Consider the following 27,518-nt stretch of genomic DNA (forward strand, 5'->3'; position numbering starts at 1 on the left):
GCGGCGGCCGCGGCGGCCTCAGGCGCGGGGCGCTGAGGGGAGAAGCGCGGAGCGGCCGGGCCCAGCCGCGCGGGATCGGGGCCGTCGGGCCGGGCCGGGGCCATGGCCTGTTACACGGCGAACTGGGACCCGCTGGGGGAGGAGGCGTTTTACCGGTCAGTGCCGCGGCGGGCACCCGGCACGGGCCCGCCCCTGCCGCAGGCCCTCCTCGGCCCCGCCCCAGACCCCTCCGTGCCCCCGCTCCGACCCCGCCCCAGACCCCTCCGTGCCCCCGCTCCTGACCCCCGCCCCAGGCCCCTCCTCCGTGCCCCCCGCCCCTAACTCCCCGCCCCAGGCCCCCTCCTCCGTGCCCCTGCCCCAGGCCCCTGCCCCAGCCCCCTCCTCCGTGCCCCACCCACCCCTAACTCCCCCCCCCCAGGCCTCCTCGCTCCCGCCCCAGACCCCCTCCTCCGTGCCCCCTGCCTCCCTGCCCCAGGCTCCTCCTCCGTGCCCCCTACTGCCCCATCGCCCAGGCCCTCTCCTCTGTGCCCCCTGCCCTGAACCCCGCCATCGCTTCACATACCCCACTGCCCCCGTCCCCTCCGTGCCCCCTCCCCAGACCCCATCCTCCGTGCCCCTGAACCCCACCGCCCCAGGCTCCCTCTCCGCCCTCCCTGAACCCCGCCGCCCACATACCCCACTGCCCCATCCCCTCCATGCCCACCACCCCAGGCCCCCTCCTCCATGCCCCCGAACCCCTGCCCCAGATCCCCCTTTGTGCCCTCCTCCGTGCCCCAGAACTCCCTGCCCCAGGCCCCCTCCTCTGCCCCACCCCGAACCTGCCATCGCTTCACCTACCCCCACTGCCCCAGATCCCCTCCATGCCCCCTCCCCAGACCACCTCCTCCATGCCCCCGCCCCAGGCCCCTCCTCTGTGCCCCTCGAACCCCACTGCCCCAGGCCCTCCTTTGTGCCACCCTGCCCCTAACTCCCCTGCCCCAGGCCCCCTTCTCCATGCCCCCAAACCCCCTGCCCCAGATTCCCTTCTCCGTGCCCCCTGCCCCAGGCCCCTCCTCCGGCCCTGAACCCCACTGCCCTCCCTGCTGCCCCAGACCCCTCCTCTGCCCTCCTCGAACCCCAGGCCCCTCCTCCGCTCCACCCGAACCCCACCATTGCTTCACATACCCCCACTGCCCCTGTCCCCACCCCAGGCCCCTTTCTCTGTGCCCCCACCCCGAACCCCATCGCCCCAGGCTGCGCGCTGAGCTCCACATCACCGGCCCCCTGGGCCTCCCATCACCCTAGGATTTTCCTATTGCCTCCTTCCCCCAGCCTCCTTCCTGTTTCCAGCACCCTCCCCCTTGTCCCAGGCTTCTGCTTCCACCCCCAGGTCCCCACTCTGTCTTTGGGGGCCCCCTAGCTCCCCCACCATCCTTCTCCTGCCCTCTCCCCTCCTGGGTGCCCCATGCCTCTCTGCAAACACAGCTTGAGCCATCCCCTTGCCCACCCCAACCGTCCTCTGATGTACCCCCAAAGTGCTTCCTCCCTTCCCTACAGTGTGCCTCTTCCCTCTCAAACCCCACACCCTCGCCCAACCCAGCTTCCTCTCCTGAAACTCTCCATCCCTTTAACACAAGCCCGCCAACCCCCTCTGCTCCCGGCAGGGGGACGGGATCAGCACAGTATAGATTTTATCCCCTCCACCCCAAATGGCCCTTTGTGAGACACCCCAGCCTCACCCTACCCCACACTTCCTCCTTCCCAGCATGGCCCTCAATTGTCCCCTAAACACCCTGCACTGCTGAGCCGGGAGCCCCGAAGGTGCTGGTGCTGCCCCTTTTCTGCACCAGTAGCCGGTGGCACCAGTCACTGGTGGAGCCAGGATAGTGGAGTGGTTGGCCCACAATGGCTGCGCCCCTGGGAGCGAGGCTGGGCAGCAGTGGCTCTGGGTGTGTTTGTGTGCAGCTCTCTCCATCTCCAGTGACACCTGCCATTTGGTTCCAGGTGTTCCCACCTTCTGTGGCAGCAGGGCCAGGAAATGTGTCCAACCCTCATACTAGTGCAGGGTTAATAAATGCTGCATAAAGGAGCCACGTGTCCCTGAACACCCCCCCCCCCCAATAGAGAGAGATGCACTGCTGTTTGTGGGCCCCCCCCAGGTATTAATACATACTCTGGGTTAATTAATAAGTAAAAAGTGATTTTATTAAATACAGAAAGTGGGATTTAAGTGATCCCAAGTAGTGACAGGGAATTGTTTTTACTTTGGAAAAGGATTTGATTTTTTTTTTGCTTTTAGCTTCAGGGAGACACTTATGGGGTCAAAATAATGTGATCTCTGGTGGTCTCTTGGGAATCTCTGAGAACTACAATAATAATAGATCCATAGATTTTAAAACTTAAGGCCTGTGTCTTTGTAATCTCCACCCCTCCCCTGTTGCAGTCAGGATTTTATAACAGTATGTACACAGGACTTATTTTACCATCAGTGAAATGCAGCTGCCTCAGAGGGAACGTGACAGCTGATTAACAGCCCTGAGTAACACTACAGAGTAGCTCAGAGCCAGGAGTGAACACAATCCTTGTTCAAACTGCAGAGGGAATTGAGGGAGGCTGAATGAAGTTACCCAGACTGGAATTTAATCATAACACTGGGTCTTAACCCTTTCACATCAGGGGTTGGATTTTCCTTGGATGGTTTGTCTGCAGCTGATCAATAAGGTGCTCTAATTATGGCAGTAACCACAGTTGTCAGCTGAGATAGAAAAGGAGGGAGAAGGTCTCCGGGCACTGAAGTTTCAGGTTATCCCCTAGAAGGGGCCAAGGGCTGAGTTCTCAGCCACTGAACGGACACCCATCATCAGACCAGTGGGGCAGCCTTTAGAGCCGCTGCCTGAGCTCCCTCCTGTCTCCTCACCCAAGCCCTGGAAGCTGGTTGCTCTTTGCTGGGGTGAGAGGCCTGGCTCCAACTGGGAAATACCATCCCTGACAGAGCAGCTGGTAAATAACGGATACCAGGGTAACGATTTGAATCCTGAGTGTTGCGTGAGCATGCTGAAGGCAGGGGGCTGCTCTGTGGAACCCCCGTCTGCCTCCCTTGTTAGTTACCCTCCCGGCCTGTCATCCTGTGCCGCAGGGGGCTGCCGGCATGGAGTTTAGAGCAGGATTGGGCCTTGCCGAAGGAATGGCTCCGGAGCTGACCGGGAAGGAAGAGTGAGTGATCACTCAGGTCCCTAACTTCTCCTCTCGTTTGTTTGCTTTGCTGCAGGAAGTTTGAATTGTACAGCATGGCATGGAACCTGAAGGAGGATCTGCGGGATTGCCTGGTGGCTGCTGCACCTTATGGGGGCCCCATTGGTACGGGGGGGACAAGCAACCTCTCCTAATGGAGAGAGGGTTGTGGTGTGGGTTGTGTGACCTTTGGATGTTCTCATTCTCCAAAAGCTGCTAGCTCTGCTCCAGGCCAGGGTGGGTGCCCGGTTTGCAATAGGTCCATTTGGATCCTGAGGTGCCAGTTTGTCTCCCTGACCACACGTGTCCCTCTCTCTCCAGGGCTAGAGCTTTAAAGCAGGATGCATTGATTTCAGTCAAAGGGATTTAAATCACTGATTGTAATCCTGGTTTAAATCAGCCAGCTGGAAATCTTTATTTAAATCATCCATTTGAATCATATTTTGCATTTGTACTTTCTAGTTGTTTTCCTAAATAAAGGTTGATTCTCATTGGTTGGTCACTATTTAAATATGTAGATTTCCAACCAAGTTTAGCCTTTACCCTAAACTTCATGCTTCTTTTTGCTAACCAAGAGGCTACACTGTACCTATATGCGTTTAATTAGCAATTATATTTTTTCATATTAATTTTTACATTTTTTATGATGATGGAAAATGGTGAATGATGCATTTCTTATTTACTAGATGGTTATTTTTTATTGTGATTTGGCTCAAGCTTTATTTGGATGGAAATTAAAATGCACAAAACCAACATTTAATTTTTATTTAAGTAAGTAAAAAACCTTAAATGTGCTGGATACTTTTTTCTTATGTATACAGCACGTATCAGAGTTTATCCAAAAAAAACATTTTGCATTTAAACGTGATTTATTAAACAATAATAGGGATGGTGTCCATAGCATCTGTTTGCCAGAAGCTGGGAATGGGCGACAGGATGAATCACTTGATGATTCTCTGTTCTGTTCATTCCCTCTGGGGCACCTGCATTGGTCACTGTTGGACTTTTAAAAATAAACCTGAATTAAATTTTTTTAAAAGAAAATCATAGATTTCCCCCCCCCCCCCCTTCATCCTGCTTTAAAGTGAGTCTCGGTTGGGAAGAGGTTATTCTGTGCCAGCCTTTGTGCAGAGTGCGTCTCAGCTAGACTTCTCACATCTTCCTCTGCAGCCAAACCCCGCAGCACAGGATCTAATGGGGAGAACCCCGAAGGGAAAGCGACCAGACATGGGACACAATCTGAGCGGGACTGAGGGGCAAGGAAGGATTATGTAAATTAGGTGTGGGAAATGGTGATGCAGGGGAGGAGGCTGAGCCTTGTCCCGCTGGGGAGCATGGGGCCTTTTGACATTCTCCTGAGAACGGGGGGGTTTGGGTTTGGGTTTGGGTTCCCTGTTGTTGTTTCACTGCAGATTGTCTCTTGCAGCTTTGCTGAAGAACAACTTCCGGAAAGAGAAGTCACCCGCGTCCCGACCGCTGCTGGAGATCTACTCGGCCTCGGGCGTTCCCCTGGCCAGCGTTCTGGTGAGTGCCTAGCTAGTGCCAACTCCCTGTGGGCCTGTCCTACTGGTAGCACCTGGACACAAGCGATACCCTTTTAGCTCCACCATGTTCATAGAATCATAGAATCTCAGGGTTGGAAGCGACCTCAGGAGGTATCTAGTCCCGCCCCCTGCTCAGAGCAGGACCAATCCCCAAGTAATTCACTTTCAGTTCCTTCCTGTATGTCCCTCCAAGGTGTCTTCAGGAGCTTGGAACTGATTGGGCTATCGGGAAGTCTGGAGCACAGGGCTGCCTAAGCAGAATGGAAGCAGTGACGTGTGTGGTGGTATCCCGCCTCCAGCAGTGGGCAAGGCCCGGTGCTTCAGATGCCAGTCTGACAGTGGCGTATGGGAGGAGGGGCTGGAGACAGCCCGCCAACCCTGGCAGCAGTCAGGAGACGTCCTGAAGCAGGAGGGTGGATTATCCAAATTTTAGCTGCTATTTATTTCCAGTGAAGCCCACAATGCACTCCGTACCGAACAGACCTAAAGGCAGGCTCGGGCCCTGCCCCCAGAAGCTTGCAGCCGGGGTGGACTAGGACTTACGAGATCATGTCTCTGCCCCTGCCTTCCTGTGAGGCCTTGGGCTAGTCATTTAGCGTCTCAGTGCCTCACTCCCCTATCTGTCTGGTCCATATTGATTTTAACGCTCTGGGGCGGGGCCTGTCTCTGACTATGTGCACGGTGGGGCCCCAATCTCAGCTCGGTCCACGTCTGTAACAATGAATACCGCAGCCTGGGGGAGCCAGAGCTAGTGCCCAGGGTCCGGGTGTGGGCAGCCAGGGTGGTGGTGGTACCAGCAGTGACAGAAGTGGTGACGTGGGGAGGGCCTGGCCATGGGACGTTGACCTCCTGGAGAAGACAGACTGAGTTGGAGGCGGAGAGGCTGGGAAGGGAGGGGCAGATCAGTGGGTCAGCAGCACAAGGACGCACTTGAAGCTGTATAGGGGGGAATATGGGGAGAAAAGGAGGGGGCCTGTGGGACCCCATGGAGATGGGGATCAGCTGGAGGGGAAGGAGGAGAACCAGGGCAGGGTGGAGTCGTGAAAGGCCAGGGACAGCCAGGTGCCAAGGAGAAGGGCCTAATGGCAGAGGCTGGAGGCCCAGAGAGGTGGCTTGTGGCTCCAGCTCTGCTGTGCTGGCTGGTGTGAATTCCGCAGCGTAGTCACAGGGGTTTCCTGTCACTGTATGAAAGTGACCCCTCCTGGCAGCGGGACTGATGTGCAGAGCGTGGTTCTATCCTTCCCCGCAGTGGAAGAGTGGCCAGGTGGTGCAGCTGGGTTGGACTGCCAGCGAGGACCTGCTCTGCGTCCAGGAGGATGGCACCGTCCTCATCTACAGCCTCTTCTGTGAATTCAAGCGGCACTTCAGCATGGGCAACGTGAGTGTGGATGGTGCGGGCTGGGTGGCTTTGTCAGCAGAGGGAGGCTGGGCTGGTATTTGGATCAAGAAAGTGAGAATCAGGACTCCTGGGTTCTGTTCCCTGCTCTAGAAGGGAGTTGGGGCTGGGAGGGGGGGGTTCTGGGATCCCAGGACTCCTGGGTTCTATTCCCATCTGTGAGATGGACTGTGTAATCTTGTGGTTAGAGCATGGAACCATGAGCCAGGACTCCTGGGTTGTTTCTTTATCTGCCATTAATTGCTGCATGACCTGGAACAAATTAGTTCCACTTGGGACTTCATTCTCCTTTTTGGAGCTGAGGAGTGATGAGCCTGGCCTGGCCTGCCTCCCAGGGGATGATGTGAGGCTGACTCAGTCACAGTGTGTACCGAGCTTTCACCCTCGAATGGCGGGGGCAGAGGGGAGGGTACTGTGTTCTGCTTGCCAACAAACTGGCACGTTATACGCCTTTGACTCTGCGCTGGGGACGGTGAGGCTCCCAAATCCATCCTTGGCCTGGATCCACGCATGAGTCACTGCCTGGGCCCTGGGAGGGGGCGGCCAGGAAGCTGGGCACAGCTGTCACTAGGGCTGCGAACTGGCCTGAGGGACCCTGGAGGAGCTGTCAGCAGGTTAGGGCCCCGCTCATCTCAGAACATCCTTTGAATTGAGGCGCGAGCTGTGTGCGATTTCAGGTTGGCTGGGACGGCAGGTGTCCCTTGGGCAGAGCTCCTGCTGAGCCTTTCCTGAGGAGACAGGGTGGAGCTGGGCTCATGGTATGAGCTGGAAATGCGATTGTGCAAATGGCATCTCTGCCGTGCTTCTCAGGAGCCCTGCCAGTGCCAGGAGACCGGGATTCCTGTTGGTGCCGGGATCTCACCTGGGCACTGGGCTCTCTCTGCCTCTGGCACCGTGACCTGCAGTACCGGGGGTTTAGCTGACAACCGCGGCGAAGAGGCTGAGGCCTGTACCGCCGGCTCACCCACCCCTAACAGGCTGGTCGGAGTGAGAACTAGCTAGCGGCAGTGCTGGCCGTGGCTGTGATAGAGTGAGAAGGGGCTGCCCCAGTCCCTCATCCGGCCGTGTCCGTAGTTCAGGGTCTCGTTCTCTGGCCCCCCGCTGGCGATCCCATTGTCTCTCTGGCGCTGAGCTCTCCCCAGTCTCCCTGGGCCATGCCCCTGTCTCTGTCTCGTGGCTCAGGAGGTCCTACAGAACCACGTGCGGGAGGCGAAGGTTTTCCACACAGAGTACGGCACGGGCGTGGCCATCCTCACTGGAGCGCACCGCTTCTCCCTCACCACCAACATCGACGACCTCAAGCTGCGCAGGATGCCGGAGGTACCAGGTACGCCACCCCCGCCCCTGCCCTTTCCTTCGGGGCTGGGCAGGGGGCCTGACCACCTGTGTCTGCCCTCCGGCAGGTCTGCAGAAGCTCCCCTCCTGCTGGGCCGTCCTGTCCCAGGACAGAGTGACCATCATCTTGTTAGCTGTTGGCCAGGACCTGTACCTCCTGGACAACACGTCCTGCTCCGTGGTGGTGAGTGAGCGATGGGGAAACTGGTGGGAGGGGTCAGATCCAGACCTGGAGACAAAAGGCCTGTACCTCCCCGCACAGCTCCAGCAACGCGGCACCCTCCCTTTATGTCATAAACTCTTGAGCAATAGTCAACATGGTTTCTGTAATGGGAAATCGTGTCTTACTAATCTATTAGAGTTCTTTGAAGGGGTCAACAAACATGTGGACAAGGGGGATCCAGTGGACATAGTGTACTTAGATTTCCAGAAAGCCTTTGACAAGGTCCCTCACCAAAGGCTCTTATGTAAATTAAGTTGTCATGGGATAAAAGGGAAGGTCCTTTCATGGATTGAGAACTGGTTAAAAGACAGGGAACAAAGGGTAGAAATTAATGGTAAATTCTCAGAATGGAGAGGGGTAACTAGTGGTATTCCCCAAGGGTCAGTCCTAGGACCAATCCTATTCAATTTATTCATAAATGATTTGGAAAAAGGGGTAAAGAGTGAGGTGGCAAAGTTTGCAGATGATACTAAACTGCTCAAGATTGTTAAGACCAAAACAGACTGTGAAGAACTTCAAAAAGATCTCACAAAATTAAGTGATTGGGCAACAAAATGGCAAATGAAATTTCATGTGGATAAATGTAAAGTAATGCACATTGGAAAAAATAACCCCAACTATACATACAATATGATGGGGGCTAATTTAGCTACAGCGAGTCAGGAAAAAGATCTTAGAGTCATCGTGGATAGTTCTCTGAAGATGTCCACGCAGTGTGCAGAGGCGGTCGAAAAAGCAAACAGGATGTTAGGAATCATTAAAAAGGGGATAGAGAAGAAGACTGAGAATATATTATTGCCCTTATATAAATCCATGGTATGCCCACATCTTGAATTCTGTGTACAGATATGGTCTCCTCACCTCAAAAAAGATATTCTAGCATTAGAAAAGGTTCAGAAAAGGGCAACTAAAATGATTAGGGCTTTGGAGAAGGTCCCATACGAGGAAAGATTAAAGAGGCTAGGACTCTTCAGCTTGGAAAAGAGAAGACTAAGGGGAGATATGATAGCGGTATATAAAATCATGAGTGATGTGGAGAAAGTGGATAAGGAGAAGTTATTTACTTATTCCCATAATACAAGAACTACGGGTCACCAAATGAAATTAATAGGCAGCAGGTTTAAAACAAATACAAGGAAGTTCTTCACGCAGCACACAGTCAACTTGTGGAACTCCGTACCTGAGGAGGTTGTGAAGAGTGGACTATAACAGGGTTTAAAACTGGATAAATTCATGGTGGTTAAGTCCATAAATGGCTATTAGCCAGGATGGGTAAGGAATGGTGTTCCTAGCCTCTGTTCGGCAGAGGATGGAGATGGATGGCAGGAGAGAGATCACTTGATCATTGCCTGTTAGGTTCACTCCCTCTGGGGCACCTGGCATTGGCCACTGTTGGTAGACAGATACCGAGCTAGATGGACCTTTGGTCTGACCTGGTACGGCCATTCTTATGTCCCTGGGGTGGCCCTGCCGCTGCTTGCAGGCTGGAGAGAGAGCGTCGCTCTTTGGGGCTCTGCCCTTTCACAAGCACTAGTGGTGTGTCCGGTGCCAATCCCCCCAGCCTGCGCCCTGCTGAGCTGCCGCTGTGTCCGTCTGTCCCTTTATCACCTGTGTCTTGTTCTCCCTGCATTGTAGACTCCACCTGGAATCAGCCCCCACGCTGGTGCTTACGTGCAGATGGCAGTGTCCTTCAACTACTACTACCTTGCCCTGTTCACCGACACGGGCTCTATCTGGATGGGGACATCCTCCCTGAAGGTGAGTGCTGCCCCTAGGGCACTGCCTGTCTGTCACCTGCCGGCCGCGGCTCCAGTCTGCTCTCCTAAGTCCCCGGAGCCTGGGGTGCAGGCAGCTGGGTCTGAGACAGCCTCAGTGAATCCTAGAATATCTGGGTTGGAAGGAACCTCAGGAGGTATCTAGTCCAACCCCCTGCTCAAAGCAGGACCAAACCCAACTAAATCATCCCAGCCAGGGCTTTGTCAAGCCTGACCTTAAAAAACTTTAAGGAAGGAGATTCTACCACCTCCCTAGGGAACCCATTGCAGTGCTTCACCACCCTCCTAGTGAAATAGTGTTTCCTAATATCCAACCTAAACCTCCCCCACTGCAACCTGAGACCATTGCTCCTTGTTCTGTCATCTGCCACCACTGAGAACAGTCTAGGTCCATCCTCTTTGGAACCCCCTTTCAGGTAGTTGAAAGCAGCTATCAAATCCCCCCTCATTCTTCTCTTCTGCAGACTAAATAACCCCAGTTCCCTCAGCCTCTCCTCGTAAGTCATGTGCTCCAGCCCCCTAATCATTTTCATTGCCTTCTGCTGGACTCTTTCCAATTTTTCCACATCCTTCTTGTAGTGTGGGGCCCAAAACGACACAATACTCCAGATAAGGCCTCACCAGTGCTGAATAGAGGGGAATGATCACGTCCCTCGATCTGCTGGCAGTGCCCCTACTTATACAGCCCACAATGCAGTTAGCCTTCTTGGCAACAAGGGCACACTGCTGACTCATATCCAGTGGTGCATTGCTGGGTGGGGATTGTCCAGCTTTGGGCTCTTGGCCAGGGCAGATGGAGCAGAGCCGTACCCTGATCTCTGTGTGGACGTGGCGCTGGTGTTCCTGGGGGCACAGACAGCACCAGGGTGCTAGTGACCAGCTCAGAGCGGCACGTGCTGCCAGGGAGGTTCCTACAGTTGCCCCGGCGGAGGATCCTGTTGTCCCCATCTGAGCAGAGCCTGCACTCCTCTTACTCCTCAGATGTATCTCCCTGTAAATCGCATCTTCTCCCCTGCAGGAGAAGCTGGGTGAATTCAGCTGCGACTTCCGAGCTCCGCCCAGACAGATGGTTTGGTAAGTGGGGCTCTTGTTTCGTTCTGGAATGTGGCATCTGCCCCCTCGAGCTGTCTGGGCCCCCATCCTCCTCTGGGGTGCTGGCCTGGAGCAGGTACCTTGCCAGTGGCTGTGTGGCTCCAGGATGGCGCCGATGCTGCCGTGGGCTGAGAGTGACTCTGGGAGGCTGGCGGGGCAGTTTGGGAACGTCTGCGGAGCAGCAGGAGCAGGCCGGGGAATTTGGCTGAGAGGGGCTGAGTGGAGGGAGGCTGGCGGGGAGGTTTGGGAACATCTGCGGAGCAGCAGGAGCAGGCTGCAGCAGGCCAGGGAGTTTGGCTGAGGGGCTGTGCGGAGGGAGGCTGGCGGGGAGGTTTGGGAATGTCTGTGGAGCGGCAGGAGCAGGCTGGGGAGTTTGGCTGAGGAGCTGTGTGGAGGGAGGCTGGCAGGGTGGTTTGGGAACGTCTGCGGAGCGGCAGGAGCAGGCTGGGGAGTTTGGCTGAGGAGCTGTGTGGAGGGAGGCTGGCGGGGAGGTTTGGGAACGTCTGCGGAGCGGCAGGAGCAGGCTGGGGAGTTTGGCCGAGAGGGGCTGTGCAGAAGGAGGCTGGCTGGCGGGGAGGTTTGGGAACGTCTGCGGAGCGGCGGGAGCAGGCCGGGGAGTTTGGCTGAGGGGCTGTGCGGAGGGAGGTTGGCTGGCGGGGCGGTTTGGGAACGTCTGCGGAGCGGTGGGAGCAGGCTGCAGCAGGCCGGGGAGTTTGGCTGAGGGGCTGTGGCGCTGGGCACAGCCTCACTCCATTGTGTCCTAACGGAACAGACTTCTCGTTGCGACAGGTGCACGCGTCCCCGGAGCAAGCAGCGGGCAGTGGTGGTGGCGTGGGATCGCCGGCTCGTGGTGGCTGGGAACTCCAAGGAGTGTATTCAGTATCCTTTGGAGCGGGGCAGCAGGGCAGATCCTGGGGTGTCGAGGCAGGAAGTGCTTGGGGGGCTGGGATCAGATGATTGAGAAGCACTTTGGGGCCTCAGCCCGTTTCCCCAGGGGCCGCTGTGGGACGGTTGCCTCTGTTACGTTTTCAGTGCTTTGCCATTTCCCTCTGGCGCTGCGCTGGCCATCAGGAGCCTGATCATCCTGTTACTTCCATTTCTCCTACCCCTACATCTACCCTCCTGCCCCGCCCAGCACAGCCCCCCCTCCGGTGCAGCGTTTATCTCCTCAGAGCTCCTAGATGGCATCACATCCCCTTGGCCCCGGGTCAGCCCAGCTGGGTGTGACAGCAGAGGCTCCTTCCTCACCATCTTTTCTCTCCTCATATGGGACCCATTCCAAACCCCTAAGCATTTTAGTTGCCCTTCTCTGAACCTTTTCTAATGCTTAGTCGTTTCTGAACTGCAGTGCTTGTTCGAGTCAGAGACGTGAGTCGAGGGACCCCCGGGGAGTAACACTCGGGTGGTTAGAGCATGGGATTGCGAGCCAGGAGACCTGGATTTGTGCCTCCCTCTGCCACTGACTGGGGCTTGTCAGAACGTAGGAGCTGCCAGACGGGCTCAGCCCGGGGGCCTGATGCGGCCCCACCAGCTATCCCAGAGGAAGGTATAAACCCCGCCGTAGCCAATGGGAGGGGAGGGGGTGTAATCGGGCCCCCATGAAAGTCTCCTGATCCCTAATAGGTGGAGATCAGCTGAGTCCTGTGAGCAGCAGCCTGATCTCCTGTCCCAGCGTGTTCGCGTTAGCGATTACCACTCTGGAGAGACTCGGTCTCTCCACTGGGCCCTCTCCTGAGCAGGGCTAGTGCCCCAGCCTTGTGACAGGGCTGGCTCAGCGGGATGGCCTGGCTGGGAGGGGCTCCTGGAGGCATGTTGCACAGCTGTGGATCCTTAGTGGAGAGCGTAGGTTTGTTCTGGACGAGGATTCCTACCTGGTGCCGGAGCTGGACGGGGTGAGGATCTTCTCTCGTACCACGCACGAGTTCCTGCACGAAATCCCTGGTGAGCCTGCGGAGGTGGGGATTCGGTTGCTGTTGGACGCGGATTTCCGAATTTCCAAACCCGATTGAGATCCAGGGAGGGATGGGGAGGCAGCCTGAACGACACGGACTCTGTTGGATGCCAGATTGCATGGCCTCATCGTCCTTAGCAGCCGGCAGCCAGTGCTGGCTCTGGAGGCGAGGGAGCTGATAACCTGGGGTCGAATGTCGAAAAACTCCCTTCCTCCCTGGTGCCCCCTCCCTGCCTATGCCCCTCGCTCCGAACCCCTTCCCCTCCCCCCCCCTGCTATTCCAGACCTGGTGCCCCCTTCCCACCCAGCCCTGGCCATGCCCCTCAGACCTGACCTGCAGCACCCCAGCTCTTCTAAGCTTGAGCCCTCCTCCCTCTGCTGCTGATGCCCCTGGCTCCTGAGCAGCAGAAGTTGCGGCTGAAGCCCTGCCTGGCTCAGCAGCACCTTCTTCCTCTCCTGAGCAGCTGTAGCCAGGTGTGTCCTGGTGGCTTGGCCATGCAGGAAATTTCTCCTGGAGGTTGGTCTGAGACCCAGACGGCTCCTGTCACCTGTCAGACAGGTCAGGCTAACCTGCAGTGCCCCCGGGAGAGCCCTTGTTTCCTCCCTGGTGGTGTGAAGCCAAGGCCAGAAGCCAGGCCTGTGCTGGGGGATTAGGGGAGCTCGGTGTCTCCGCAGAGCGCCCCACGGGGCTCTCTCTTCCCAACGATCGCGGCCTGTGGAACACAGCGGGGCGAGGGAATTGCTGCAGTGAGCTGGGAAAGAAGCAGCTGCAGTGGAGAAGAGCCTGGGCTGGAAGTCAGCACACCAGGGTCTGGGTCCCAGCTCTGCCCTGGACTTGCGGGCTGGCCTTGGGCAAGTCACTTCCCTGGTCTGTGCCTCAGTTTCCCTATCTGTGAAATGGGGCTGTTGGTACCCACGTTCCTCTTTAGAGCTGCGTGTGTGTGGAAAGGTCCATGGAAGATGCATGTGACGGTGGGCTCACCCAATGGCGGGTGGCTCACCCCCGGTCTGGGGCAGCATCTGAGGATGTTCCGTCCTTGTTTCAGAGGCCAGCGAGGAGATCTTTAAAATCGCTTCCATGGCGCCTGGGGCTCTCCTGCTGGAAGCACAGAGAGAGTATGAGGTAAGGGCAGGATGCCATCGCAGAAGTGTCCCGTCCCCGCCTTCCCCTTTGAAATCAGCAGGGGCAAAGGGACAGCCAGTGATCCAACGGAGGGGCCAGGGAGGGTCACAGCAGCCGATGGGTCCCACGGAAACCCCATCCAGAGCTATCCCAGCCCCTCCATAGCCCAGTAACTTGCAGGGACCAATGGCCAAGCCAGAGGGGAGTCTGGCTCTAGACAGGGTGGTCCCTTCTCTTAGGGATCTCTCGGGTACAGCTAAATCTATAGATCATTAGTGGTTTGGTCTTAGCCGGTAACAATAAAATAGGAAGACAGAAGCAGTCAAGCTTGATTGCCTTTATTAATAAAGTTGCCTTTGTTACTTAAGAACAGCGCATACGAAGAATGGAAATACAGTACCCAGGCTGATCCCAGGCCTGCCGGTTCGCCCAGTAACTCAGCATTGCATTTTATCGATAGCCATGGCTGCCATTCGTACACACGTGGCAGTTGCACATGTTCCCTTTTGTCTGTTACATGTTGCAAATTTCCAAGCATGTTGCACTCTCCGGACATCCCATGCTAATGGGGTCAGTGCATTGGGGGTTGTGACAAACAGGATATTGTACCGAGCAACTAACCTTTCCACTCTCACGAACGGTTACACCCCTATTGCAAACGACGCGGAAAGCTCGTTAGGGGGTTGGCCTTTTCTTAGCCATTAAGCCAAGGGGCCTACAGCTGACCTCTGTGAAGGGGCCGTGCAGAGACGGAGCCGCACGTCTCATACTCCTTGCTCCACCCTCGCTCCTGTCTGCTCCTGCCCTGCTCCGAGGTGCAGGGGCCAGGCTTGCTCTGCAGTCCCTGCGGCCCCATCCATGGAGACACCGAGGCGGTTGGCGTTCAGGGCGGGGGTGGGTGTTCTCGAGGGAAGGCCTCTGAGTGTGGAAGTCAGCGCTCGAGGGAGCCGGCTTTGTGTCCTGAGGGTGGAATTTCAGAGCAGGCTGTTTGCACAAATCTTGCTCTCCGCCCCCCAGCAATGCCCGGTGACGTGCCTGAGCCACTTCTTAACCAGTGCGGGGCAGAGGGGCCCCTTGCTCTGGAGTAGGTGGCGCCGAGACGGCCTGGTGACGGCAGCGTGAGGCACCGGCTTGAGGGAGGCTGGGCAGCACGTTGGAACAGCCTCTACTCGGTTCAACATGGCCCTTGGGGGTGCTGAAAACCCAGCCCCCGCCCCCCTTTTCTTTATAGCCTAAGACTCTTTGAGCTGCATGGGGAGGTGGATTCCCAGCCTGACCCCACCGTGCCGAGTGCGTGGGAAGCACCGGGGCTCCTGAGTTCTGCCCAGGCTCAGGTCCCACGCTCGGCTCTTCCCAACCAGGCAGCGTCCCCAGTGGGGAATCCCTGTGTCTGTGCGTGGGAAGCACCGGGGCTCCTGAGTTCTGCCCATGGGCTCCCAAGCACCCTGTACTTGGGAAGCACCGGGGCTCCTGAGGGAATCCCTGTGTCTGCCCCCTCGGCCCTGAAAGATCCCAGAGAAAAGGGGCTGCCTCCACCCTGCACCCAGTGCCTGACCCCCCAGAGCATGGTCTGGGTTTGCTGCATGTTGCTGGGGCCGGGAGGGAACAGGAGACCCCTTAGCGACGGTGCTTTGAGCCCCGGGCGGGGCGTGTCCCCTCGTCAGTGGTCGCTCTGGCTCTAACAACCTGCTCTGCAAACAGCCTGGAGGCAGAGGCCGTGCCAGGGACAGGAGCCCAGCTGAGCCTGGTGGGGCTCCAGCCACGCTGGTCATGGCTCTTCTCCCCGCCGGGCGAAGGTTGCTGAGGCAGAGACGGGTCCTTCAGCTCAGGACGTCCCTGGCCTGACCGAAGGGTTCTCTCGCCCCTTCCCAGAAACAGAGCCAGAAGGCGGACGAGTACCTGCGGGAGATCAAGGACCAGAATCTGCTCGCGGAGGCGGTGCGGCAGTGCATCGAGGCAGCTGGCTACGAGCATGAGCCGGAAACCCAGAAGTCTCTGCTCCGGGTAAGTAGGGGAGGATCTGGGGTGGGGGGCGTCTCAGCGCCCGTTCCCTCCCTGAGCGCTGGCACATCTCTGTCCACAGGCTGCCTCGTTCGGGAAGTGCTTCCTCGACAAGTTCCCCCCGGAGAGCTTTGTGCGGACGTGCCGGGACCTGCGTGTGCTGAATGCCATCCGGGACTACCAGATCGGCATCCCCCTGACCTTCGCCCAGTATCCTTTGCTGGCCGAGGGGTGGCGCTGCAGGTGGATCAGGCTGGATCCACTGGTGTCGGTAGCTAGTGCAGGGACAGGGGCCCAAAAGCCCCACCCCAGTGTAACTTCCCTGAAATCAGCAGTTACACCACAGATGAGTTTGGCCCTGGGAATCAGGACTCCTGGGTTTCCTGACTGGCCATGTGACCCAGGCAAGTCACCTGTTCCCTGTGTAAAATGGGGTGAGGAGTCTCCCTTGGATAAGGAAACGTGGGGGCGTGGCTGGCTGGTTCCTGCTCATATGCTCAGGGTCTAACTGATCGCCAGGTTGGCAGAGACACTGGGGGGGTCTCACCTTGCTCTGAGTGGGGCCACGGGTCGCTTGCCAGGAGCGTCTGGGCATGTCTCACCTACTTGGCTTCGGGCATTGGTGTCCCCCGGTCCCTCCTGTTCTCTGTCCAGTCTCCTGCGGGTGGTGAGACCTTGGCCTAGTCCCAGCTGTCTGGGGGGTGGGGGGGGGTGGCCTATGCTGTGCAGGAGGTCAGACTAGGGGATCTGGGGGCCTCTTCTGGCCTTGCACTGTGAGAAGAACGTGCAAGCCGAGGGGAGAGATGCCGTGACTGCTCAGGCTGTGGGATTGGCTAGCTCAGTGGTTTGAGCACTGGCCTGCTAAACCCAGGGTTGTGAGTTTAATCCTTGAGGAGGCCATTTGGGGATTGGTCCTGCTTTGAGCAGGGGGTTGGACTAGATACCTCCTGAGCTCCCTTCCAGCCCGGATATTCTAGGATTCTATGATTGTTGCTCGTGGTGGGAGCTGGAACTCGCCAGCACAGCTCAGCCCCCGCCGTTCCTTCACCCTGCTGCTCCTTAACAGGTGCTGTAGGTACAAACAGCTCACCATTGAAGTCCTGCTGGACAGGTAACTGCCCCCTCCTGGCTGCGCATGGGACCACTGCATCCCAAATATCCCCTCTGGCCAGGGCCACAGTCACTTGTGTTACTGCATCAGGAGCCCCTGCTCTGACATTCGGCTCGGACTGGCCCTGCCAGGTTACTCAGCCCCCTCCCTGTCCCCATCCGTCTCATAGAAGTGTGGGGAGCGTTGCTGTCTGCACCGTCCAGCAGCCAGGGGTCTCTCGACAAACCTCCATGACACGCACCAGCCTCTGCCGGTGTCCTCCTAGGGCTGGAACTAGCTTCAGTCGCCAGGGCAGCTGCCAGGGACCTTTCACCCCGAGCGTTACGGCTGGGCCCTCTTACAGGGGCACAGCCCTAAATATTTCTCCCCGTCCCCTGCGGGGAAGTGGGAACTAGTGTCACCCCCATCATGGCCCTTTGTGCTGCCCTGGCCAATGCCTAGCAGAGGCGGATGGGGTGTGGTGGGGAAGGGCCGCTCTGGGGAGCTCCGAGGGCTCTGGGGAGCTGGCTGAGTTCCCGGCTGTGCTTGCAGAGCTGCTGATGTTCTCGTCCGGGGGTGTTTGACGTTCCCTTTGCCCGTGTCTCAGGTTAGTTCTGCGGAGGCTGTACCCCCTCGCCATCAAAATCTGTGAGTACCTGCGCCTGTCGGAGTTCCAGGGCGTCAGCAGGATTCTGGCTCACTGGGCCTGCTACAAGGTAGGCGGGGAAGCTAGAGCGGGGGCAGTTCTTGGAGCACTCCCCTTGGGTGCCAAGAGCTGGGCCCAGACCTCCCCTCCCGCCCCTCCAGGTGCAGCAGAAGGACAAGTCTGATGAGGAGGTTGCACACGCCATCAATCAGAAGCTGGGAGACACCCCTGGCATTTCGTACTCGGAGATCGCTGCCCGGGCATATGACTGTGGCCGGACGGAGCTGGCCATTAAGGTGTGTGTGTGGGGAGGGGACTGGGGGGCGCTGACAGGACTCCCAAGCACATGGAATTTGGCAGGGTGGCTGGTGATACCCCCTGGCCCACAGTGCCCCTGTTTAACTCAGCTCACGGTGCTAGAGCAGCACACGGGTACCTCTCTCGGCAGTGCCCTCTTGCCCAGCACATGGGGCCGGGGGTCTGGCTTTGTGCTGTTCCTGGAGGCCTGTGCACTGAAGGGGCTTCTCTCTTGGGGGCAGTTGCTGGAGTACGAACCCAGGTCCGGGGAGCAGGTCCCACTGCTGCTGAAGATGAAAAAGAGCCAGCTGGCCCTGAACAAAGCCATTGAGAGCGGAGACACAGATCTAGGTACGGCTGTGCGGGGAAGGCTCCCAGGGGCTCCGGCGGCCAGGATATGCTGGAGCCTTTCCACTCCAGGTCCTGGCTCCCAACAGGCCCAGGTCTCTGGTGTCTGAGCCATTCTGGGCTGGCTCCAGCGGTCTCTGGGGAATGAGATTGGGTCTTGGACCCATGTGCACCCCAAACCAGCAGGATCAGGGCCCCCTGTGGCCAAGAACTGAATGGGGCAGAGCTGCACCCTCCCCCCCACGACCTGCCCTCCTGCCCCGAGGAATCCCTGCTGGCGTGGGGCGGGCTCCCCCCAGACCAGCTCAGGGCCAGGCTGAGCTCTACAAAAACATAAACTGTTGAGCAATAGTCAACATGGTTTCTGTAAAGGGAAATCGTGTCTTACTAATCTATTAGAGTTCTTTGAAGGGATCAACAAACATGTGGACAAGGGGGATCCAGTGGACAATAGTGTACTTAGATTTCCAGAAAGCCTTTGACAAGGTCCCTCACCAAAGGCTCTTACGTAAATTAAGCTGTCATGGGATAAAAGGGAAGGTCCTTTCATGGATTGAGAACTGTTTAAAGGACAGGGAACAAAGGGAAGGAATTAATGGTAAATTCTCAGAATGGAGAGGGGTAACTAGTGGTGTTCCCCAGGGGTCAGTCCTAGGACCAATCCTATTCAATTTATTCAGAAATGATTTGGAGAAAGGGGTAAACAATGAGGTGGCAAAGTTTGCAGACGATACTAAACTGCTCAAGATAGTTAAGACCAAAGCAGATTGTGAAGAACTTCAAAAAGATCTCACAAAACTAAGTGATTGGGCAACAAAATGGCAAATGACATTTATCCACATTAAATTTAAGGTAATGCACATTGGAAAAAATAACCCCAACTATACATACAACATGATGGGGGCTAATTTAGCTACAACGAGTCAGGAAAAAGATCTTGGAGTCATCGTGGACAGTTCTCTGAAGATGTCCACGCAGTGTGCAGAGGCGGTCAAAAAAGCAAACAGGATGTTAGGAATCATTAAAAAGGGGATAGAGAATAAGACTGAGAATATATTATTGCCCTTATATAAATCCATGATATGCCCACATCTCGAATTCTGTGTACAGATATGGTCTCCTCACCTCAAAAAAGATATTCTAGCCCTAGAAAAGGTTCAGAAAAGGGCAACTAAAATGATTAGGGGTTTGGAGAGGGTCCCATACGAGGAAAGATTAAAGAGGCTAGGACTCTTCAGCTTGGAAAAGAGAAGACTAAGGGGGGATATGATAGAGGTATATAAAATCATGAGTGATGTGGAGAAAGTGGATAAGGAAAAGTTATTTACTTATTCCCATAATACAAGAACTAGGGGTCACCAAATGAAATTAATAGGCAGCAGGTTTAAAACAAATAAAAGGAAGTTCTTCTTCACGCAGCGCACAGTCAACTTGTGGAACTCCTTACCTGAGGAGGTTGTGAAGGCTGGACTATAACAGGGTTTAAAAGGGAACTGGATAAATTCATGGTGGTTAAGTCCATAAATGGCTATTAGCCAGGATGGGTAAGAATGGTGTCCCTAGCCTCTGTTTGTCAGAGGATGGAGATGGATGGCAGGAGAGAGATCACTTGATCATTGCCTGTTAGGTTCACTCCCTCAGGGGCACCTGGCATTGGCCACTGTCGGTAGACAGATACTGGGCTAGATGGACCGGTACGACCGTTCTTATTAGCTGCCAAGTGGTGGTGCCTCCCAGCCCCTGGAGGTGGGGAGCTTCTCCCCTCCCCCCCCACCTCTCTGAATTCAGCAAGCCCTCTCCTCCCCCCAGGACTTTGCACCCCACATTCTGGGCCCCACTGAGAGCTGGCTGGCTGGACCTCCCCTGATTGCTGTATGTTGCTCACTGCCCTGGCCACTGGGGGTGGGGGAGTCTCGCTGCACCTGTAGCCCCTCTAACGCGCTGTCTCTGCCCCAGTTTACACTGTCGTGTTGCACCTGAAGAACGAACTGAATCGTGGCACTTTCTTCATGACTCTGCAGAAGCAGCCGGTGGCTCTGAGTCTCTACCGCCAGGTGAGAGGCCGGCCACCCTCTCTGTGCCCGTAAGCGGGTGGGGCTCATGGGTGTGTTAAGCTGCCGGGGCACTTCCAGGGCTGTGCTGCCCGCTGTCGCCCCCTGCTGGTGGTGTGAGAGGTGACCAGTGCCGTGCTGGGCCAGGGGGCTGAGCGAGCAGGGCTTCCTGTGACTGTCTCTCTGTAACAAGCCCGTCGACTCTCGTGGGGGCGGGGGTGTCGGCTGTAACCTCGTGTATCATGTCCCAGTTCTGCAAGCACCAGGAGCTGGAGACACTCAAGGACCTGTACAACCAGGACGACGATCACCAGGAGCTCGGGAACTTCCACGTCCACTCCAGCTACTCCAGTGAGAAGGTGGGTCTCCTCGGAGCTGGCGGGGCCTTGCGGGGTGGAGGGAGGGGGCTGCCAGACCCTCTGCTGGCGTTTGCTGGAGGATTCACCCATCTGAGACCAGGGTTGCCAGCCTCTGAGGAGGACTGGACGAACTGGTGCAGAGGGATAAAGATGTGCTGAGACGGGAGATGCCTCTGTGGTGCTGGCCTCCCTGTGGTACGGGGCTGGGGTGGACTCGGGGCCTGACACTAAGGGGACTCTGGCCTCCCTGTGGTACGGGGTGGGGCTTGGGGCCTGACAATAAGGGGACACTGGCCTCCCTGTGGTACGGGGCGGGGCTTGGGGCCTGACACTAAGGGGACGCTGGCCTCCCTGTGGTACGGGATGGGGGTGGGGCTTGGGGCCTGACACTAAGGGGACGCTGGCCTCCCTGTGGTACGTGGGGGGGGACTTGGGGCCTGACACTAAGGGGACGCTGGCCTCCCTGTGCTATGGGGCGGGGGACTCGGGGCCTGACACTATGGGGACGCGGGCCTCCCTGTGCTATGGGCGGGGCTTGGGGCCTGACACTAAGGGACGCTGGCCTCCCTGTGCTATGGGGCGGGGGACTCGGGGCCTGACACTAAGGGGACGCTGGCCTCCCTGTGCTATGGGGGGGGCTTGGGGCCTGACACTAAGGGGGCGCTGGCCTCCCTGTGGTACGGGGCGGGGCTTGGGGCCTGACACTAAGGGGACGCTGGCCTTCCTGTGGTACGGGGGGGGGGGGGGGGGCTTGGGGCCTGACACTAAGGGGACGCTGGCCTCCCTGCAGTGTGGGGGAGAGGGGAGAAGGCTGCTCACATGAGGAAACAGAAGGATCATGGGAAGATTGGAAAGTGCTTTCTCCTTAAACCCCCAGCCTTGGGGCACCGGGCTGGGAGTTGGGTGGCTCCTGATGTGCGATGTGGAGTTGTCCTTCCCCCGAGGCTGGACAGGCTCAGCCTGGCTGGCCCCAGCCCTTTGGGGCAGGCACAGCTGGGCAAGGGTGTGCCCTGCCTGGCACAGAGCCCGAGGGGGTTCCCTGCGCAGGGAGCAGGTCCCTCCTCTCCGTTCCCTGGGAAGGCCTTAGTGTGCTGGGGAGGGGTGCACGGGAGCAGCCTGGCCCCTCTCTTCCCTTGGTGCAGGCTGAGCAAAGACGGGGGCACTTGGGGAGGGAACTGGGCTGGGTGGGCGAATCCCTCGGGACTGGGGTTCTGTCGGGCTGCTCCGTGCCTCTGCAGTGATCTCTGCCTGCTGCTTTGAGCCCGGTGAAGTGCCCATGGGTGGGTGTAACTGCCCGCCCACCCCCCCAGGTCTGTTTAGCCTCCTAGCTGGCGATGTTTGCCAGGAGGCTGGGGCCACTGGGGGCGAGTTTCCCTTGTCTGTGCCTCTGGGCTCCCAGGAGTTCCCGAACTTGTCTGGCTCCGCTGGGGGGCGGGAAGGGGAATTAGCTGCCCAGGGATACTGGACAATAAGGAGCTTCCTGGTCGTTGAATGAATAGTGGGAGGAGCCCAGGTCCCGGAGCCCAGGCTACAGCTCCCACCCATCGGCCATCGCTAGGTAGAACCGTGCCTGGGTAGCCAGCTGCCCCCGTTCCTGTCTCATGGGCGGTGGGCGAGTCCTGCAGGGATGGGACCTTCTCTCGTCCGTTTGTCACAAGTCCTGACCCACAGGCACCTCCACCCAGAAGCGCTGGCTGGCTCGCATGGCTGCCTCACCTAGTGTGTGGGGGAGGCTGTGACTAGCCCGGCGGTTGCTGTGTCCCTTCCAGCGGATCGAGGGACGTGTAGCGGCGCTGCAGAATGCAGTGGACGAGTACTACAAGGCCAAGAACGAGTTTGCTGCCAAGGTGAGCGTGGCTGGAGGAGTGGGGGCATCTGGGTGAGCCGGCAGGGGCCAGCTGGTGCTGCCTCCGGCCAGGCCTGCCTGCAGAGGGCCTTCCTGCTGTCGTTAGGGGCTTGGGGCCCGGCTGGGAGCAGTGCTCGGCGCTGCCAGGTGGGGACCCGGGCAGCAGGGGCTGAGGAAGCAGCGTGCTCTGCTCCTGACAGCCCGTGGGGCCGAGGGGGCCCTGGAACTCCCCTTGGTGCTGAGCTGCATAAAGCACAGTCCTCTTCCAGACAGCCCGAGCCTTCCCTTGGGAGCCCTTCATGTCTCCGGGGATGCCCTGGGGCGGGGTAGCCTTGCTCGTGGAGATGGACGCCCCAGGGGAGAGGCCCAGCCCCTCTGAGGAGCCCAGTCCTGGTGTCTGCTTCACAGGCCACAGAGGATCAGATCAAACTGCTGCGGATGCAGCGCCGCTTGCAGGACGAGCTGGACAAACCCTACGTAGATTACTCCCTGCACGACACCGTCTACGGCCTCATCCTGGATGGCAACCACAAGCGGGCGGAGCAGCTGTACCGCGACTTCCGAATCCCCGACAAGAGGTCAGTGCGGGGGGCGCGGGGCAGGCGGGCGCTGCTCCCAGGAGGCCTTTTGGCACCAGATGAGCCGTTACAAGTACACGCGGCTCATATGCGCACGGCCCCTGGTCAGAGGCTGGGGCAGGAACCAGGGCTAGGGCAGGGTGCTGGGTTGTCAGCCCTGGAGACTGGTGGCCTGTGGTTATCAGCGTCCCTGCGGTGCGGACAGCAGCCGTGGGAGAGCATGTACATGTGGTGAGCTTCTGCTGCTGCTCTCTCACCCGGCTTGGGGAGCAGCACTTCTCCGTTCTCTGGCCCCTGCAGCCCTTGGTGCCCTGACCAGCCCCGGGGAGTAAATACCAGTGTATGTGTGTGATGGGCAGGGGGGTCGGGGGCACGGACGAGCAATTGGACCTGTTGTTGTTTATCTGTATTGCCACAGTGCCCAGCGGCACTGCACAAACACAGAACAGACAGACAGCCCCTCCGGGCTTCCAACCAAAGTGGAAGATGACAGCGGCTGCAGACAGAGGGGGCGGGTACAGGGAAACAATGAAACCCATTGGTCACATGACAGGCAGCCGTTTGCGTAGGGCGCAGGGCCGGCTGGATGCACGCAGAGCCCTAGGCTGCCTGTCCCATTGTCACTCTCTGTTGTTGGGGCCTTTCTCCCCTCACTCCTGACCGTCAGTCGTTGGGGGTGGCACTGCCCAGCGTTGCTGGCAAGGCAGGGTGGGGTTTGCTTTGGGTGGATATGGGGCTGGGCTGATGATTGATGTACTGCCAGCTCCTTGGGAACTGGACTCAGCAGTCCTCGGGGGTTGGGGAGGGAGTGTGTTAAACTAGTTGATCTGATGGCCCCAGTAACAGCCGCGAGGTGTCTGCTCCCCAGGTTCTGGTGGCTGAAGATCGGCGCCCTGGCCGAGCGGGAGGACTGGGAGGAGATGGAGAAGTTTTCCAAGAGTAAGAAGTCGCCCGTTGGGTACCTGGTAAGAGATTCTCTTCACCATAAGAGACCCCCTGGCTGGGAGTGTCCTGCCCCGGCTTGCTCCCAGCTGTCTGCCTTTGGTATGGGTCCCACAGACCAGGCACCAGGCCTTTGGTCTCCACTGGCCAGGAAGGGGGAGCTGAGTGCTGAGCTCAGGCTGCTGGCAGGGAACGTGGGCCTAGGGATGCAGCCCCCTCTGGCCAGCTCAGATGCAGCACTGGCAGATCCCTGATGGGGGCTCAGGTTGTCCCAGCGTGGGAACCTGGAAGCTCACCTCTCCTCCAGCTCCCAGTAGAATTCCACCAGCCCAGGGGACGGAGTGTGAGGTTCCAGGCACAGGCACTAAAGAACCACCCCCAAAGCCGAGGGCAGAGGCAGGTGCAGCGGGTGAGGGCGCGAGGGTTGAGATGAATGAGGTTGGTGGCAGCAAGCCAGAAGAGCGGCCCCATGAGCCAAGCCTGCCGCCTGCACTGATTCCCGTCTCCCTTGTTCTCCATACCAGCCCTTTGTTGAAATCTGCATGAAACATCACAACCGCCATGAGGCCAAGAAGTACGCCGCCCGCGTGACCCCGGAGCAGAGGGTCAAGGCCCACATCCTGGTGAGGTACGTCTGCTGGAGCGTTCACGGGGAGCCGCCCCCTGCTAAGGCAGAGCAGAGTGCTCCAGCTCCCCAGGAGACCCTGCATGGGCAGCGTGTCTGAGCGCGCAGGTGGGGGCGGGAGGGGGTCAGCAGATGGGCATTCCCTGTGTGAATCACAGAATATCAGGGTTGGAAGGAACCTCAGGAGGCATCTAGTCCAGCCCCCTGCTCAAAGCAGGACCAATTCCCAACTAAATCACCCTAGCCAGGGCTTTGTCAAGCCTGACGTTAAAAACTCCTAAGGATGGAGATTCCACCACCTCCCTAGGGAACCCATTGCAGTGCTTCACCACCCTACCAGTGAAATAGTGTTTCCTAATGTCCAACCTAAACCTCCCCCACTGCAACTTGAGACCATTGCTCCTTGTTCTGTCATCTGCCACCACTGAGAACAGTCTAGATCCATCCTCTTTGGAACCCCCCTTCAGGTAGTTGAAGGCTGCTATCAAATCCCCCCTCATTCTTCTCTTCTGCAGACTAAACAATCCCAGTTCCCTCAGCCTCTCCTCATCAGTCATGTGCTCCAGCCCCCTAATCATTTTTGTTGCCCTCCGCTGGACTTTTTCCACATCCTTCTTGTAGTGTGGGGCCCAAAACTGGACACAGTGCTCCAGATGAGGCCTCACCGATGTCGAATAGAGGGGAATGATCACGTCCCTCGATCTGCTGGCAATGCCCCTACTTATACAGCCCAAAATGCCATTAGCCTTCTTGGCAACCAGGGCCCACTGCTGACTCATATCCAGCTTCTGGTCCACTGTAGCCCCCAGGTCCTTTTTCTGCAGAACTGCTGCCCAGCCACTCGGTCCCTAGTCTGTAGCAGTGCATGGGATTCTTCCGTCCTCAGTGCAGGACTCTGCACTTGTTCTTGTTGAACCTCATCAGATTTCTTTTGGCCCAATCCTCTAAATTTGTCTAGGCCCCTGTCTGTGCCCCATTCTGTCAAATGCCGTGACCCCTCTCAGGGAAGGGGGGATTGCTCTCTGCAGGGGAGGAGCTCCTTTCGATGCAGTGGCATCTGGCTCTGTACTGCGACTAACACCTCATCCTGTCGTTCAGAGAGAGGGTTGGGGTTCAGGGTCCCCCACCCCAGCGTGGGAGGAGTGTCACAGGAAGATGGGGAGCAGGTGGGCAGTTAAGCTGGGGTGACAGGGTTTTATGAGCAGGGAAATACCCACCCCTTGCAGAGGAGGCGGGGCTGCCCTCTCCTGCACCTGGGGCACCGAGGTCTGTGTGTGGTCAGTGTGTATCAGGTACTGGGCTGCCATGATTATAGCAGGGCTCTACCCCCGGAGCTAACAGAGACTCAGTGAGCTATTAACTCCAGGGTGAGTCATTCTGCTTCTGCACACTAACGGGCAGTGGGGCACATCTGCTCATCTTCCCCCGCACTGTCCTGTGCACTACAAGTGTTGTGGAAAATCAACCACATGTTGAGTTTGGATCAGATCAGCCTGAGGCTCCTTTATTGATTACAAGCGCAGGGAGGTAACGGCTCTCAGGAGCTGCCCCCCCGATTCAAGAAACACACAAGCCTTTTAAAGCACCGACAAATTACACACACATTTCATGTCGATTACCTTATTTGGAATACAATTACAAAATGTAATAAAGGTCCAAAGCAGAAAGAAACAATCATCTCCCTTATTTGGCTTTTCCTGTTGTTGTTGTTCCCTCTCTAGCTCTTCTGTGGTTTGACTTTTCTAACTTTCTGTGGTTTGACTTTCCATTGTGCTTATAGAAAAACAAGCTTGGCTATGGCAAATTGTGTTTGGGGACTTCCCACTTGGCCGCCTCATGCCGCCTGTACACAGAAGGCCATTTGTTCTGTTTTTGGGGACTTTCCATCCCACTTTTGCCTCTTCCTGCCCCTTACACACACAAGCAAGCTCAGCTAATACTTCAGGCCTACTACCTTGACCAAAGCCTGAGGCTCTCTGTAAATTTTCCTTCACACAAGGAACAGTCCGGCCGCTGTCTGCATGCAGCCAGGAGGTGGGACATGTGCCTGCCTAAAGGAAGGAGTTTCCTCTCCGAGTGCTCAGCCTCTTGTGTGTGCTGCATGGGCCTGTCTGTGTCCCTGGTGGCAGCTGCATACCCCCAGCAGCATGCACCTCGGCAGGGGGTGCACATACCCGCAGCAGCGTGTGCCCTATGGGGCGGGGGGTGCCAGGCATCCCTGAACTGGCTGTGAGATCGCCAGCTAAGGCAGGGTGGTGTCGGTGGGTGGGATGGGGTGGTCCCACAGCAGAGGGAACCAGGGGGAGATGGAATCTGCCTCCCTGACTCTGCCCTGCATGACGCTGACTCTCCTATCGTTTACCGGCAGAGAGTTGGACCAAGCTGCTGACGCTGCCATCGAGCACAAGAATGAGAATGAGATGAACCTTGTCCTGTCCAAGTGCACCGCAGCCACCGACTCCTCGGTCGTGGAGAAGATCAACCGCGCCAAAGCTCAGATCCTGAAAAAATAATCCCTCCCGCCCTGCGCCTGTCCCCTCACAGCAGTCTGCTGGAAGCCGGCCTTCTGTATATTCCCAGGGGGTTGGGGTGGGGGGTAGGGGACATAGTCTTGGTGCTGGTGTTATAAGGACAGGAGGCCTGGAGCTTCTCACACATGCAGATCCAGCCCAGGGGCCCACCAGCATGACCTGGGGCCTTGTATTGGGGAATCTTAGGTGGCAGCAATGGCTGTACCTGGCGTGTGGTGGACTCCTGCCCTCTGGAGTTTAGGGTGCTTGGCTGGAGGTGGGAGAAGAACTTGCCTGCTATGTTATGCTGCAGCTGGCCATCCTGTTGCATCCCTGCTCATGAGTGACAGCCCACCCTGCTTCGCCCCCTGGAGGAAGCTTTATCCCTGCCCTGCGCAGGTGCATGTACCATCTTCCTCCCAAGACCCCCCTTGCCTCCAGCAGTTCTGCCTCTCCCTCTGCTGCAGCAGCTTCCCCCTCTCAGCACAAAAGCTGGTGAAGGAGCCACTGTTCAGGTAGCACTGGGGCCTCTGGCAGAAGCAGCCTCCTCTCCAGCATAACTGCAGTTCGAGCAGG

At 57.6% G+C, this 27,518-nt stretch overlaps 1 protein-coding gene across 1 annotated transcript; it reads left to right on the forward strand.

Moving 5' to 3' along the window:
• Positions 1–27,518, forward strand: VPS16 (VPS16 core subunit of CORVET and HOPS complexes). The gene is made up of 24 exons (XM_039541061.1): positions 1–155; positions 3,248–3,336; positions 4,637–4,734; positions 6,004–6,132; positions 7,333–7,477; positions 7,554–7,669; positions 9,344–9,466; positions 10,502–10,557; positions 11,365–11,454; positions 12,422–12,516; positions 13,573–13,649; positions 15,522–15,653; positions 15,733–15,860; positions 16,726–16,761; positions 17,348–17,456; positions 17,548–17,682; positions 17,926–18,034; positions 19,988–20,085; positions 20,334–20,441; positions 22,211–22,288; positions 22,696–22,865; positions 23,734–23,830; positions 24,332–24,435; positions 26,801–27,518. The coding sequence occupies exons 1-24, from the start codon at positions 103–105 to the stop codon at positions 26,943–26,945; spliced, it is 2,520 nt and encodes an 839-aa protein (XP_039396995.1). The 5' UTR covers positions 1–102; the 3' UTR covers positions 26,946–27,518.

The sequence above is a fragment of the Mauremys reevesii genome, linkage group 5 (assembly GCF_016161935.1).
Source record: "Mauremys reevesii isolate NIE-2019 linkage group 5, ASM1616193v1, whole genome shotgun sequence".
NCBI lineage: Eukaryota > Metazoa > Chordata > Testudines > Geoemydidae > Mauremys > Mauremys reevesii.

What these genes read in the sequence shown, in the direction of transcription:
- VPS16 (XM_039541061.1), top strand. Translation starts at nt 103, where the DNA reads ATGGCCTGTTACACGGCGAACTGGGACCCGCTGGGGGAGGAGGCGTTT. An exon ending in GTTCCTGCACGAAATCCCTG is followed by an intron (nt 12,517 to 13,572) that starts GTGAGCCTGCGG and finishes TCCTTGTTTCAG; the next exon opens with AGGCCAGCGAGGAGATCTTT. An exon ending in CTCTGAGTCTCTACCGCCAG is followed by an intron (nt 20,086 to 20,333) that starts GTGAGAGGCCGG and finishes ATCATGTCCCAG; the next exon opens with TTCTGCAAGCACCAGGAGCT.